We start from the raw sequence: 17,105 nt of genomic DNA, 5'->3' as shown, positions 1-17,105 counted from the left end.
ATTCTCCCTGGGATGAAGTGGTATCTCATTGTGGTTTTAATTTGCATCTGCCTTATTACGAGTGATATTGAACATTTTTTCATAAGCTTGTTGGCCATCTGCATTTCCTCTTTGGAGAAGTGTCTTTTTAGCTTTTCTGCCCATTTCTCGATGGGGTTGTTTATTTTTGTTGAGTTTCATCAGTTCTCCACATATTTTTGTGATCAATACTTTATCACTAGTTTTGTGTGAGGGAATTTTTTCCCAATTAGTGAGCTGTCTGTTTTTTGTAATGTCTCTTTTGCTGTACAGAAGCTCTTTAACTTGATGTAGTCCCATCTACTTATCCTTGCCTTCGCTATTGTGGCATTGGGTGCTCTATCTTTAAAAATGTTGCTGAAGTGTATATCATATAGTGTTTGGCCAGGCCAATCTTTGCTTCCAGGTACTTTATGGTTTCCGTTTTTATGTCTAGGTCTTTAATCCACTCCAAGTTGATTTTTGTGTATGGAGTGAGGTAGTGATCTAGTTTCATTTTTTTGCATGTAGCTTCCCAGTTTCCCCAGCACCATTTGCTGAACAGACTTTCTTTGTTCCATTGTATCTTCTTTGCTCCTTTGTCAAAAATTAGCTATCCATAAATTTGTGGGTTTATATCTGGGTTTTCTATTTGAATCCACTGGTCTGTATGTCTATTCTTATTCCAGTACCATGCAGTTTTGATTATTATGGCTTTGTAGTATAGCTTGAAGTTTGGGATTGTAAATGCCTCCATTCTGTTTTTTCTTAGACATGAGGGTTTTGGCTATTTGAAATCTTTTGTTGTTCCATATGAATCTCATCAATATTTTTTGTATTTCTTTGAAGAATGTCATTGAGATTTTTATTAGGATGGTATTAAATCTGTATATTGCTTTTGCCTGCCAAGTGAGTTTTTTTTTTAAAAAAGATTTATTTATTTATTCATACAGAACTGGGGTATAGGCCAGAGATGTGGAGGGTGAGAGGATTCACCAGAGACAGAGCGGAGAGCAGAAAAGGCAGATCCAGGAAGTACACTGCTGAGGGGAGCAGCGGGAGGGTCGGAGAGGTCTACCTCGCCATATGGATCTCCTCCGGGGCAGGCGGAAATCGAACTCATGGGAAGTGGCTTAAGCTTCTTTCTTAGTGCTGTGCTTTAACCCGCTGCGCCACCAGGGAGGGCCCCAAGTGAATTTTATAGAGAGCAATTGGGAAGACTTACAGGTCAGCCATTATCTAAAATTTGCTTATACTAATGTGTAGTGAGAATTTCAGTTAGTTTTTTATAAGGGAAAATATTTAAAATCTTTTCAGGGTACCATGCAAGAGTCCAATTTTCTTCCAATTTTTTAAAAAAAAATTTTTTTATTTATACAGAACTGGAGTACACACCAGAGGTGCACAGGGTCTTCACCAAAGACAGAGCGGGGAGCAGAACAGGCAGGTCAATGAAGTACACTGCTAGGGGAACACTGGGCGCGTCAGGAGAGGTCTGCCATCCCATGTGGATCACCTCCGGGGCCAGGGATCGAACTCGCACTAAAGCAACTGCAGCTCGCTTGCAGTGCAGCGTCTTAACCTTTTGCGCCACCGCGTTAAAAACATGTTATGAGGGCCCACTCTCTAGTGCAGCGGGTTAAAGCACAGCACTAAGAAGTTTAAACTACTTCCGCATGATTTCATCCCCGCCTTTCCAAGAGGAGATCCACATGGCATGGCAGAGACCCCTCCTGACCCTCCCGCTGCTCCCCTCAGCAGTATACTTAATCAATCTGCCTGTTCTGCCCCCCACTCTGTGAATCCTCTCACCCGCCGCATCACTGGCCTGTACCCTAGTTCTGTTGAAAAAATATATAAATCTTTAAAAAAAAATGTTATGGAAGTCTCTTTATTCTTTTTCATTCATTTATTTTGTCTTACATCCATTTATAGAGTTCCTAGTGTGGACTAGGAATTGTTTCCCTACTTCCTGTTTATGTAAACAACTTTCTATGCCCTCCCTGACCCCCAGATTGTTAATTCCTTTACCTTGTTCTGCAGTCATTTTAATTATGTCATCTACAAAGTTCTTTCTGTTTCTCCTTCCACAAAATGTACAGCCAAGGAAAGGACTTGGAGCACCTAGTTGGTTAATCGCCAAGTTAGAGCTGTGCACCCAGTTGTTTTTAAAAAATTGTCATAGGGCCTCCCTGATGACTCAAGGGGGTAAATCTCTGCACTTTGAAGCTTTCCCCAGCCACTGCAGAATGAGTTCATTCCCTGCCAGGGAGCTAACCCACATGACACAGTAGATCTTTCGTCTCTGGCCAGCTGCTCCCCTTAGCAATATATTTCAGTTAGTCCACTCTGTCTGAACCTGCTCACTCCCACCACCTGTACCTGTGACTTACACCCAAGTTCTTTTATGCATAAATCAATAAATCTTTAAAAAAAAATTCATGGAAGTTGGGTTATTACAATTAGAGTAAAACCAGTTTATAGTTTAAATGTTGACTCTTTCAAAATTACCACCTTTACCTGTTACCCACAAAAGCACAAATTTCCTTATCCATAAAATAACTGAAAGTTACTCACAGAAACTGCTTCTGGTCTCCTAGCCTAAATTCTTTTTCACCATTTAGTTTTCAAGTTTTTAATATTTTAGAAATAAGCTTTAGGAATTTCAGGAATGTGAGATAAATAACAGTTTAGATTTGGGGCAGAATATCTGTTACATAGATTGAAGTTTTGTCCTGTGTTATCAATTCCTTTAAATTGTTCCCAAATTGTCTACTAAGTACCTAAAATCCTCTTGTTAAAAAATTTGAAAATGTAGCCAAATCTAATGATGTGCATATTAAAAATTTATTAATTTATTCATACAGAACTGGGGTACAAGCTAGAGATGCGGAGGGTGAGAGGATTCACCAGAGACAGAGCGGGAGCACAACAGGCAGATCAACGAAGTATACTGCTGAGGGTATCAGTGGGCGGGTCAGGAGAGGTCTGCCATGCCATGTGGTCACCTCAGAGGCAGGCAGGGATCGAACTCATGTGAAAGTGGTTTTAGCTTCTTAGTGCTGTGCTTAAACCCGCTGCACCACCAGGAGGGCCTCCTCATCACTTTTTTTACATCCCCTCTACTTTCTATAATTAATACTTAACTACTGCCAATATCAACAGTTTGATATTCTATTCCATGTGTGCACATGTGCCTTAAAAAAAGTTTTATATCAGATTTTCTTTAGCTTTGTATAATATGTCTTTTTTTTTAAGATGCAACTTTGATGTTGATGTATTTTAAATGCTACCATTGTATCCACTGTAAGACTATGTTATATGTTTATTCATATTCCTGTTGAAGGATATTTAATTGGGGTGATAAGCATTATTGTACATTTGCTTTCTTACATAAATGTTTCTGTTAACATTTCTAAAAATAAAATTACTAGGTCAAAGAAGAAGAAATTTTTTTTTAACTTTGTTTTCCACAGAAATGATTGGATTTATTTGTGCTCTCACTTCATAGGGTTTTTATCACTGGTAACTCTGTTGCAGATATTTTCTCTATGTTGTCACTTTTAATTATAAAAATTATGATTTAAAAAATTTTATTAAAACATGTAGCAGTAAAATTATAAATAAAACTCTTAAGTTTTATCCATTTTTAAATGTACTACAGTTCAGTGGCAGTTAAACATATTCACATTGTTGTGCACCATCCATACCCATAACTTTGTAATCATCCCAAACTGAAGTTTTGTATTGTTCTAAACAGTAACAACTTCATATAGAATGGATCATATAATATTCAATCTTTTGTGTCTGATTTGTTTACGTGAGCATAATGTCTTAAGGATTCATCTGTGTTACAGAATCTGTCAGAATTTCATTCTTTAAGGCTGAATAATACTCCATTGCATCTATACTACACTGAGTTTATTTTTAATCTGTCAGTAAACACTTGGGTTGCTTCCACCTTTTGGCTATTGCAAATAATGTCACTGTATGCATGCATGTACACGTACCTACCTGTACAGGTCCCAGCTTTCTAGAAGCAAATTTGCTAGATCATAAGGTATTCTGTTTTTAACTTTTTGACAATTACCATACAGGTTTTTACAGTGCCTGCATCATTTTATATTCTTACCGGCAATGCAGGAAACTTCAATTTCTCTACATTCAAAACAGCAGTTTTGCTTTTTTTTTGTTAGTAGCCATCTTAGTGGATGTGAAAGTCTTTCTTTATGGTTTTGATTTGCATTTCCCTAGTAAATAGTGATGTTAAATATGTTTTATTGTATGTATTGGTCATTTGTATATCTACATAGGAGAAATGTCTGTTTAAGTGTTTTGCTTATTTTGTAATTTGCTTATTCTTAGGTTGGAAGAGTACTTCTGTATATTCTGGGTACATATCCCTTATTCAGTATTTGCAAGTACTTTCCTGTGGTTTACTTTTTCAATCTATGGATAGTGTACTTTGACGTAGAAAACTTTTTATTTTATTAAATCCAGCCTATTTTTTTCTTTTGTTGCTTGTGTTTTTGGTGTTATGTTCTAGAAATAGTTGCCAGTTACAGCATCATGACTCTTTTACTGTATGTTATCCTTAAAGAGATTTCTGGTTTCAACTCTTATGTTGATTTTTGAGTATATTTGGGATTACATTTTTATGCAACACAAAATAAGTTTATATTCCTTTGTGACTTGTAGATTTCATGCAAAAAAGACCTCACAACCCTATTATTTTAAGTTTATACTTCTCTATTGCTTAGTACTTACTCTTCTAAGGAAAGATCCCCCCACCTTCCAGCATTTAGTATTTTCTTAGGACTTAGGGAACTCAAACCGTGATATACATATATCAGTTAAAGTTAGAAAAAGTACTACTATTTTTGTTATGTTGCATGCTATTTAAAGTTATTAGACTAGATCACATTGTATATGTTATCCAAATAGATGTAAGATATTTGAACAATATACTGGTATATTCTAGCATATTTGGGTAGATCAGAGCTATTCTAAATGCTGGGAAAAAGGTAATTCCTGGGACACCTATTAATTATGTAAAAAGTCTTAAATTCTGGGCTAAAAGAATAAAATATATTTTTTGTTCTTATAGTTAATGGAGAAATATCACTGGTATATAAAATTAGAATAAGAAATGCCATTCTATTGATTTGAAAAAGACCCTAAGAAAGCCTTACGTTGCTTAGATAGGCAGATTTGCTACAGAAAATAACATTTAGGTGGAGTTTTGAAGAATGAATAAGTAAAAGTATGCTTAGGGAAATAAAGTGGAGGATTGCATGATGAACACACCTCTGGAGAAATACAAGTTGGGAGTATGATACTAATTGTAAAGTAGATGAATAGTAGGCTAGATGGAGGTATCTGTGGGTGATAAAACTGGAAATAGGTGGGGTCAAATCTATATATTTTGTATTTCTACTAGTATATGTAAATGGCCCTTTTAGAGATGCTTGTAGTGAGCCATTTAGTTTAACTTTGGGGCAGGGTTCAACTCATGCTGAAGCTCCTTAGTCCTCTGCTTTAACCTGCTGCGTCACCAGGGAAGGCCCAAAAGTGCTAATTTTTAAAATTGCATTCTTTGGGCCCTCCCTGGTGGTGTACCGGGTTAGGACACAGCACTGCAAGCTGACCGCAGCCACCTCAGTCTGAGTTCAATCCCCCGCCCCGGAGGTGACCCACATGTTGCGGCAGACCTCTCCTGACCCACGCACTGCTCCCCTCAGCAGTGTAACTTAGTCAATCTGCCTGTTCTGCTCCACACACTCTGTCTCTGGTGATTCCTCTTACCACCCTTATACCTCTAGACTGCACCCCAGTTCTGTATGCATAAATAAATAAATCTTAAAAATAATTTTTTCATTGTGTTTTCTGCTAGTAATAAAAATACTGATTTTTTTTTTTAACATTCACCTTGAATTCCACAAGTTGGTAAGCACATGAGTTAGTTTTAGTAGCTTATATACTCCTTTGGGTATTCTATAGATAATCAGGTTACTTTCTGTCCATTCTAAGTGCTTCTTTTTGGTTGGGGTTCTTAGAGACTATTTTTAATAAATCACTAGATTAATTTTGAATTAGACTTGTCATTTCACCCTTTAATAATAAATATGCACATTTCTGGAATTCCTGCCTCATAGTGGCACAGTACTATAAAGACGATATATCTATCCAATGGGAAGAATACCTATGGGACCTTAGAGGCCCTGTGGGAAAATTCCTTTAACTGATAATATATATGTATGTGTGTATATATATGTAGATATGTAAAGAGGCTCTTTGGAATGGTAATTAATGCTTTTCAATAAAGAAATAGTTGTTTAAATGAAAATATTTGAATGATAAACCTTGATAAAGAAACTTATGGAACATTAAACAAGTTAAACAAGTGCTATAAGTATCATGTTACTTAAGTTGGTACTACAAACCACTTGTTAACAAGTAATTTCTGATGCCTGTTAGTCAACATACTACGGAGTAATATTAGACTCATAATAAAAGTATATCTTATTGCCATGTGCTTTTTCCAGTTTCTAAGCTTTATAAAATTTACTGATTTTTCTCTTAGAAGTAATTCATAGAGGTTTTGCTACTGGTGTTGTGATCTCATGTTACTTAAATCAGTACTGTTCTCGTAGTACTGCTTTTGCTCCATTGCAGATGTGCTGGTAGCTTGAATTTACTCTTCATTTGTCTCCAAGAGTTTTTTATTCTCATTAACTCAATAATGGTTCAGTCTCTTCATGTTAGAAGTTTTTCCTACTTACTTTTTGGGTTGATTTCTAATTTTATACCATTGTGATCAGTGAAGGTCCTTGGCATGTCATGGTTCATGAATTTATTGGTACTTCTTTTTGAGCCAATGTGTACATAAGAACAGTGTCCCTGTGCACTTAAGAAGAATGTGATTCAGCCTTTTTGTGATGCAGTTACTTAGAAATGTCTATTAAACCATTTGTTTGAAAACTCATTTAAAGCTATTGCTTCCTTGTTGATTTGTCTGATCTGTCCATTTAGGAAGGTGTATTAAAGTCTCCTCCTACTATTGTGTTGATATCAATGTTTGTTTCCAAATATGTTAAAGTTGCCTTGTGTATTTTGATGCTCCTTCACTTGGTACATACATGCTGATGATTGCTATGTCTTCTTGATGTGTTGATCCATTAATCATTATATAATGTCCATCCTTGTTACCTTCTTTAGTGGAAATTTTTTATGAGATACAAATATAGCTGCACCTACTATTTTTAATTTTCTATTTGCTTGTAAGATTTTTTTCTCCCACCATTTACTTTGAGTCTGTGTTTATCTTTGATGGCCACCTGGACTTTTGGAGAAATTTGGTTACTGTTTTGTGATACAACCAACCACTCTTTGCTTTTTGATTGGTGATGTCAGTCCATTTATGTTTAGGGTAATTACTGATATATGGCCATTTGCTTCTGACATTTTGTTTGACTTCCTGGCTCTATTTTCCAATTTTTCCCCCCTTTTCCAATTTAGATTGGATAGCTCCTTTGAACATTTTTTTTGTAAGGAAGATCTTGTATTAGCAAACTACCTGCTGTTTGTCTAGAAAGGCATTTATTTCTCCTGAATGAAAGCCTTGCAGAATATAATTTTTTTGGCTTGCCATTTTTATCATTAATTGTTGAATATATCATTCAATTCTCTCCTTATTGTAGTTTGCTCAGGCTAGTCTGTTATAAGCTTGATGGGAGTACCTATATAGGTTACCTGTGTTTTCCGACAGCCAACTGCCGTATTCATTAAATGTCTTGACCTCTTGGTTAGATTCATTATTACATGTCTTTGTGTTGGTTTCATTACATTTATACAGCTAGGTATTCTTTTCGTTTCATGGACTCATATATTGAGCTCTTCCCCCAGGTTTAAAAATTTTTCATATAATTTCTTTAAATAAGTTCTTTGGTTCTTTTTCTCCTCTTCTCCTTTTGGTATACCTATTCTATTACCTTCCTCAGTGGAGTTGAATACTTCTCAAAATGTTTATTCATTTTTTCCTTCATATTTCTCCTTATTTCACCCTGCCCTTTGTGCATTATTATCTTTTAAGTCATGGATCCCATCCTCTGTCTGATATATTCTTTCTCCATAGTTTTCTTCATAATCTAAAAATCTCTTCTGATGATGTTTTTACATTAAATTTTTTTTTGGTGTACTGTTCAGTAATTATATTTCTGATGTCATTTTTTCCCTGAATTTGTTGTATCTGAAGTTTTTCAGAGTTTTTTTTTAAAGATTTATTTATTCATACAGAACTGGGGTACAGGCCAGAGGTGTAGGAGTGGTGAGAGGATTCACCAGAGACAGAATGGGGAGCAGAACAGGCAGACTGATAAAGTACACTGCTAAGGGAAGCAGTGGGCGGGTCGGGAGAAGTCCGCCACACCATGTGGATTACCCTGGGGGTTGGGGATGGAACCCATGCCAAAGCGGCTATGGCTAGCTTGCATTGGTGTGCTTTAACTTGTTGTGCCACCAGGGAGAGCCCTCAGAGTTGTCTTATATCAGTTTGACTTGATTTTTGTATTTCCTTACATCTCTCTGAATTTCTTTATTAAGAAAACTTTAACAATGTATCTGGTAGGAAGGTAAAAACTGACATGTCTTTGTAGTTTTATTCTGGAGACTTGTTCTCTCCTGTGATGACATATTTCCCCCAAAGTACCAAGGTTCCATGGGTTATATATATTTTTTTATTGGTTGCCTACTTTGCTGTTTTAAATTTTTCTATTTTTTAAAAGCAGCTGTAGTTGTAACTTAGATATTAGTATTGCTTCAACTTCCCCAGAGGTGGTACCATGGTTATATGTGACATTTAGTATTTTTGGCCTTTGCTGTTTTCCATATCTTGAAGTAGTTGAGTCAAGGTCAGGGAAGGGGGAGGGGATGTCTCCTATCACCATGCATTTCCTTATGCTCCTTCTGGTGCACTTTGTGCTTGCCTCTGTTGTCTATAAGTGTCCTGGTTTTGCCTCAGTCATGGGACTCTCTGGGTATAGTACTGGTCTAGTTAGTTAGCTTTTAGATTGTCTTCCCATGAAGATTCAGTAAAGGCATAGAAAGCAACTCTGCACCCTTCTTGGTCTAATTCAGGATATTTCTTTTTAAAGGAGTACTGTGAAATGATGTATAAAAAACATCATCCTCCTGGGTATATTCACTTGTATATTTTTCCTTTCTCTTTCATTATTTGGTGAAAGCACTGAGACTTGGTCCCGTCCACCCCACCCCCTACCATATTTAGAGTGTAGAGTGAAACTTTTAGACTAATGAGCAGAAAAGGAAAAATCTTTCTGGCTAGTAAACAAGCATAGCCATTAAGTATCTTAAGATGAACTTTTTCTCTTTTGTTAAATGCAGGGTATATTTACTTCTGGCACATGGGAAGAGAAATCAGATGAAATTTTCTTTGCTGACTTCAAGTTCTCAGTCACTCATCACTATCTTGTACAAGACTCCACTGATAAAGAAGGAAAGGATGAATTACTAGAAGGTAAGTTTTTTTCTACATTTTTTTTTAAGATTTATTTTTTCATGCATACAAAAACTGGAGTACAGGCCAGAGGTGCCAGGGATGAGAGGATTTGCCAGACACAGAGTAGGGAGAGGAACAGGTTGACTGATTGAAAAAAATTGCTAAGGGGAGCAGCAGGTAGATCAGGAGAGGTCTGCCACTCCATGTGTGTCATCTCCCAGGCCTGGATTGAACTTGTGCTGCAGTGGCTGTGGATAGCTCTATAGTGTTGTACCACCAGGGAGGGCCCACTACTATGCATACAGAACTGGGGTACAGGCCAGAGGTGCAGGGGCAGTGAGAGGATTCACTAGAGAGCGGGAAGCAGAACAGGCAGATGGACAAGTACACTGCTGAGGGCAGTAGCGGGTGGGTCAGGAGCAGTATGCCATGCCATGTGGATCACCTCCAGGGTGGGGATCGAATTCATGCTGAAGTGGTTTTAGCTTCTTACTGCTGCACTTTAACCTGCTATGCCACCAGGGAGGGCCTCCCTCTACATATATTTAAACTTGAATTTTTGTTTGTTTTATAAAGATAAGTTTTTTCTTTTTTAAATATTTGTTTATTCATATGGAGCTGTGGTACGGCCAGAGATGCATGGGTGGTGAGAGGATTCACCAGAGACAAGAGTTGTGGGCAAAATAGGCAGATCAATGAAGTACATTGCTGAGGGGAGCAGCAAGCAGGCCAGGAGAGGTCTCCCTCGCCTGTGGTCACCTCTGAGGCTGGGGATCGAACTCACATTGAAGTGGCTGTGGATCGAACTCGCATTGAAGTGGCTGCAGCTTGCTTTCAATGTTGTGCTTTAACCCACTGCACCACCAGGGAGGGCCCTAAACTTGAATTTAATATAATTTTGAATTTCAAAGTTAGTCCTTTTAAATTATATTATCTGAATATGTTTTGCTTATGTAAAGTTTTGCCACATCTAAAAGTATAGTATATTTTCAGAGGCAGTAGCATAGTATCATTTGTTTTAAAATTAAATAAATCACCTAACATTTATTAAATATTTATTTTAAATGAACATTTGGTAAGTGTTCTATTAAGGCCACTTAACTCACAAGTCCACTTGACTTACAAGCCCACTTATAAATTAAGAAGCTTACATTCCAGTATGACAATAAGATTTAAAAGCAGTAATGGTACTAGAAAGTAGAAAGTAACAAATACCACCCCCCAAACCAAAATTCTGTTGGAGGACAAAGGAGATAAGGTTATTTTTAATGGGGAGAGATCAGAGAAAGGGTTTTGGGTAATTAAGAAGTGGTTAGATTTTGAAGAATTAAAAATAATATCTAAATATTATTTGTCCTTGCTAGTTACTTGACCTTTTGAGTTTGAATTATCTCATTTGTAAAAATGAAATAATGCTACTTGTAGGCTTACTGTGCAGATTTAATGAGATATTGTACTTGAGTACTTCAGTATCTTGCCTATGTTAGGTACTCAGTAAATGGTGTTTATAAAAATTAATAGGTCAAATCATTCAAACTTTTGTCCTGAGATACACTACTATGTAACAGTATGTGAGCAAGTTATTGAAGAATTATGAATATTTGAGTTATAGGTAAGATGCTTTTCTTCATTTATTCAGAATATAAATGTGCGTATTGTGTGTTAAAGCTTTTTTGTTTAAAACAAATCACTTATAAGCATAGGCCTGAAATATTGAATGGAATTATATCACCCTTTCTAGCATATATTGTATTCTTTTTTTTTTTTTTTAAGAAAAAAGATTTATGCATACAAGAATGGGGGTACAGGCTAGATGTACGGGGGATGAGAGCATTCACCAAGGACAGAGTGGTGAGCAGAACATGCAGCTGTACTGAAATACACTGCTGAGAGGAGCAGTGGGTGAGACAGGAGAGGTCTGCTACACCTGTGGATAGCTCCCTGGCCAGGGATTGAACTCATGCTACAATGTCTGTGTATAGCTTCATAGTGGTAAGACTTAACCCCTTCCAACACCAGGGAGATCCATCTATAGTCTTCTTATAAACATAGGATCCTCATTTATATTAATAAATGAGCACAGGTAAGATAAGATAGACCATGGACACAAGTATACAGCAAAATAAAATAACAGAACCTGAATATGAATATGTGTACTTAAAGAATAAGTGGAGAAGGACAATGTGTGCAACTGATGAGAAGTATGAAACAGCCCAGGGATTTCTAGGTTTAATATTATGGTCAATTCAAGAAACTATTCAAGGTATAAAATATTTAAATGTTATTCAAGTTATAAAATAATTTAAATGCTATTAATTTGAGGAAAGGTCATATGCATATGTGCTGTACAGTATCAGTGTGATTGTGATTGTAAGCAGTTGCAAGTATACAGTAATAGGAATATTTTTATTAGCAAGTATTATCTTTTATGCTTTAAATTTATTACACATTTTTTTGTATAAATAACAGTCACTGCTATTAGTATTTTACTATGAATAAGAATGCAACTGGTCGCAGATACATGGGTTATTGGTTATACAAAGCCATATAAGGTGGTCAGAGGTCCAGTGAAATGTATCTACATCACCTCCAAGGTGATATTCTAAGTAGAATTTTGAGTAAAATTAGAGGTAAATGAAGGCCAAGAAAAACAGATTTAAAACAAGATTTCTAGCAAGAATGAGGAGTTGAGTTGTGACTTAGAAAAAAGGAAAATATTCTAAATGTAGGAATGAGTTATACGTGTGTATATATTTTTTACTAGACTGGCTTTTTTTTTTTTTAAGAGTTAAGAGAAAAGGGGAGGGGGAGAAAAGTGATGGCACCTGGGTGACTCAGTGATGGGAAACCCATGGGAATTACAACTGAGATGAAAAAAAAAAGTACAAAATAATGTAAAAATAAACTATTATATTAAAAAAAAAAAGACTGCATCAGCCCTCGCTTATGACGCAGTGAGTTGGAGCCCTGCACAGTGAAGCTAAGCCAAGAAGCCCTGGCCTCTGCAGTGCAGGTTCGATCCCTGCCCCAGAGATAAATCACATGGCAGACCTCTCTCCTGTCTCACCTGCTGCTCCCCTTAGCAGTGTACTTTGTCAATCTGCCTGTTCTGCTCTCCACTGTGTCTCTGGTGAATTTTCTCTCTGCCCCTGCACCTCTAGCTTGTACCCCATTTCTGTATGCATAAATAAATAAAATCTTTAAAAGAAAAAAAAAGTTAAGTGAATAGCCACCGTTCTTCCCCCAAATCTTAGAGCTAACTCTAAATATAAATCTTTCAGAAGCAGTTGAAAATTATGTGGACTAGCAAGATAATATATAAAATGATTTCTCTAAGTCATGTAAAATTGTTCCTTAGAATGAATGAACATAGTAACTCTTTCATATCAAATGTTTTTGTAGATGCTATTCCACAATCTATGCAAGATTTGCTGTGCATGAACAATGACTTTCCTCCAAGAGCACATTGCCTAGTAAGATGGTAGGTATACATTTTATTCAGATTTCTCTTAGTATTGCCTTGGGAGGGCCTCAGTGCTAATCCCAGGTTTGATAATTTGTGAGGCAGACACACAGGGCATATAATTGTACCTAATTGTGTGACATATTTTGAAGACAGCATGTAAAGCAAAACGAAAAATGGGAGATCGGAGTCACAACACATAATTCACTTAGCAACAATATGTGACAAAACATGTGCAATGTTGTCCCCAAGGTAAATTTATTAGAAGAGTTCTTAGAGGTTTTAATTGGTGTGTGTTCATATAGGCACCCTCTGACTAGTACCAAAATTTCAAACTCTGAGCAGAAAGCAGGTGTTCAGCACAAACCACATTGTACAGATTAGACAAAGTAAATATTATAAGTCAGGACAATTATGGGACAACCAAGTAGGAAGACGTGGGAAATAGGAAGTACATTGCTTTACATAGTTTTCTGATTGTGAGTTATATGTACATGCATTTTCATGTTTTAATTTTTTTTTGGTAAATGGGTTTTAATGCATACTGTTTTGATATGTATGAATATTTGTCAGCATTTCATGATCATTTTTATGTCAGTCAATTTAGATATACCTTATTTTTGTAATGACTGTTCTAGAGTAGGGATGGGGTACTGTAATTATTCACCCATTCCAATGCTAAGGGATATTTAGGTTGTTGCTAGTTTTTCACGCTTAAACTCATTATGCCTATTTTTTTGTGCACTTGTATGACTGTGGCTATAGTCAGTTCAATGTGAATGTCAATTTTAAATATTGATATATTCTGCCCTTTTGCCTTTAAATATTGTTTTAAAAATTTATCACTTGTGAATATCCAAACTCTTGGCAAACACTGTATCTTATCAGTATTTACATTTTTGGTCAATTTAATAGGGATACAATGATACTTGGTTTTTAATTTTTATTTTCTTATCACTGGAAGGGCAAGCATCTTCTTATTGATCCACTCATATTTTTTATTTGTTAACATATGTATTTGTTTCATTCCTTATGTTTAATTTTTTAATTGTGGTAAAACATACTTAAAATTTATCATTATAACCAGTTTTAGGTGTACAGTTTAGTGGTTTTAAGTCCTCTCACATTTGGTGCAACCATTACTACTGTCTACCTCGAGAAATTTTTATTGTCCCATGTTGAAACCACCCATTTAGGCAGTAGTTTTCTTTTCCCTCCTCCCCCATCTCCTGCAGTCACTTCTTTCTGTCTTTATAGGCCTTACATAAATGGAATCATGCAATATTTATCCTTTTGTGTCTTCCTTATTTCAGTTAGCAGAATGTCTTTTTATGGCTGAATAATATTTCATTGTAGATATACGTCACATTTTGTTTTTCCTTTCATTTATTGGAAGACATCTGGGTTGTTTCCACTTTGGGAAAAGTGGAAATATGAAATAGCTGTTTTACATCTATGTGAAACTCTGCTTTTAAGCCCTTGGGTACATACCCAAAAGTCGAATTGCTATCATTCTGTGTTTACATTTTTGAAGAATTACTGAATGTTTTCCATAGCAGCTCTACCAATTCACATTCCCACCAGTAATTTCTCCATATCTTCATTAACCTTTGTCTTCTGTTTTGTTGGTTTATTTATAATAGCCATCTAATAGATGTGACATGATAGCTCATTGTGAGTTTTGCATAAATTTTCCTAATAACTAATGGTGTTCAGAACATCTTTCATGTGCTTATTTTCCATGTGTATATCTTCCTTTAAAGGACTTTTATTCAAGCCCTTTTTCATTAATCTGGTTGATTGCTTTTGTTGTTGATTTTTGTTCATTATTATATAGCCTCTACTTAATGTTTACTTGATTAAGATATGTTCTCATAGACTAAGTAAATCTGTGATTCATACTGATGTGTTAAGATTATGATAATAGGAAAAGTTAGAAGTTAGAGAAGACAGCCTATTTGGCTTGGGGTAGTGGGTGGTATTTGAGGTAAATATTAAAAAAATGATCCATCAGGATTTGGATTATCAGTGATAACAATAAAATGGAGGGGAGCAGTTCGGGACGAGGAAACAGACATAGAACATAGAATTTTATTGCAGGTAAGTTGAAAACAGTTCACTTTGGTTTATTTGTTTCTCTGTGTGTGGAGGTGGCAGAGGTGTCGTATGTACTTATTTATCCAGCATCTCAACCTGTAGGAATTCATCTAATAGGTATATTTACAGAAATAGATAACTGCAGTATTGATATAACAGTATAAAGATGGGGAAAAAATCTTGATCAGTTGGAGATTAATCTTTGGAAAAAAGGTACAGAAAGTATATATATAATCTCTTTTGAGTATAGGTAGATACATGGATATTGTTAATGTTGTAATTCTGGGAGAATAGTGAAGAAACTGTTGATAGTGGTTTCACTTTTTTATGTGTAATGGCCTGGGAGGAAAAGTTCACTTGTCTTAATTCTTTCACAGACATTAAAGAAAAAGAAAAACAAACAAACTTGTAAAGACTTTTACAACTTAAAATTTGAAATATTTGATGTTGCCTCTAATTTTGATTTCATAGTAAGAGGCATCATGAGGAGATGAACTATATGTCCTTTAAATATTAAGCAGCTTATGGATTGGATTTTCAATTGTTTTAAACTTTCTTACTGCTGCTTGGTGATTTCTTGAGAATAAGTATTCATAACATTTTACATATCCAGAGATTAAAGTAATTTGGGAAAATAACAAATATCTTTTTTTTTCACAGAAATGTGCAGTTTACAGTTCTTTTAAGTTTCAACTATTTATTTGTAAATGGTTTAACAAACCACATGGTGTTTTCAAATGCACATATACATAGGAGAAGTTTAAAATATTTACAGTGATTAATCATTTTTGTTTAAATCACTAACACTACTTTCACCATCATAAATCTATTTTAATATTGCTTATATGTACTGTATTAATCAGAAATGATAAAAAATATACATTAACTTTTTACGTCATTTTGTACACTTTTTTTTTCATCTCAATTGTAATCCCCACGGGTTTCCCATCACCAAGTCACCTGTGTGCCATCACCATAATCCCGTGCACTACCCTCCTCACCCCCACCCCCCGTTTTTGATCCCATTCCCCATTCCACCCCCACAAAATGTCTCTGGTATATGCTGTTCATTATTCTTATTATGGAAAATGACTAGTATCTTAAATTACTTTCCTTATTTAAAAAATTATGAAATAAAAATATATTGAGAAGTGAATAATACAAACATTGGCAAGATCATCAGCCTGACCTTATAATTTGTGAATTGGCGTCATATTTTTAAAGGACTTGACAGCAACTTTTTATTCTTCTAAGATTTTTGCAGCAACAGTAAGACATTTCTGATGAAGTTGTGACTGCTCCAACAGTTGAGTGAATGAACATAAGAATTCTTTGATTAGGATACTTAAGTAAACCATATTTTCACTTTGAGATGCACAAGTATATCATGACTGATATTTTCCTGACATTTAGGGACATTGTCAGACTTGATTTTTCCACATAAATGGATTGGATTTAATTGAAGAAAGATTTCAATGATAACCTTTATCTTTTAGTTTGGAAACTTAATATATTTTTTAAATTACTTTTTATTTGTTTATGCATACAAGAACTGGGGTGTAGGCCAGAGTGCGGGAAGTCTATTTCCCTGCTCAGGGGAGCAGCAAGCAAGAGGAAGAGGTCTGCCACACCATGTGAGTCACCTCCCTGGCTGGGGATTGAACTTGTGCTGCAGTGGCTGCAGACAACTTCATAATGCTGCGCTTTAACCCCCTGCACCATCAAGGAGGGTCCTGGAAACTTAATTTTTTAAAAAAAGATTTATTATTTATTTATGCATACAGAACTGGGGTATAGGCCAGAGGTGCAGGGGCGGTGAGAGGTTTCATCAGAGACAGAGTGGGGAGCAGAACAGGCTGACTGATGAAGTACACTGCTGAGGGGAGCAGAAGATGGGTCAGGAGAGGCCTGCGATGCCAAGTGGATCACCTCTGGGGCAGGGATCGAACTCATGCTGAAGTAGCTTCAGCTTCTTAGTGATGTACTTTAACTGGCTGCGCCACCAGCGAGGGCCCAGAAACTTAATTTTTT

At 35.9% G+C, this 17,105-nt stretch overlaps 1 protein-coding gene across 2 annotated transcripts in view; it reads left to right on the top strand.

The window, feature by feature from the left end:
* RAB3GAP1 (RAB3 GTPase activating protein subunit 1 (catalytic)) overlaps positions 1-17,105 on the top strand; it is an 84,753-nt gene that overhangs the window by 18,092 nt on the left and 49,556 nt on the right. For both annotated transcript variants that reach the window (XM_004674695.2, XM_004674694.2), the window contains exons 4-5: positions 9,400-9,532; positions 12,917-12,995. In XM_004674695.2, coding sequence (XP_004674752.1) covers positions 9,400-9,532; positions 12,917-12,995 — 212 coding nt within the window. The remainder of the gene's footprint in view (positions 1-9,399; positions 9,533-12,916; positions 12,996-17,105) is intronic.

The sequence above is a fragment of the Condylura cristata genome, unplaced genomic scaffold (genome assembly GCF_000260355.1).
Source record: "Condylura cristata isolate star-nosed mole 26May11 unplaced genomic scaffold, ConCri1.0 scaffold00002, whole genome shotgun sequence".
Classification (NCBI taxonomy): Eukaryota; Metazoa; Chordata; class Mammalia; order Eulipotyphla; family Talpidae; genus Condylura; species Condylura cristata.
This window is presented reverse-complemented; position numbering and strand designations above follow the sequence as displayed.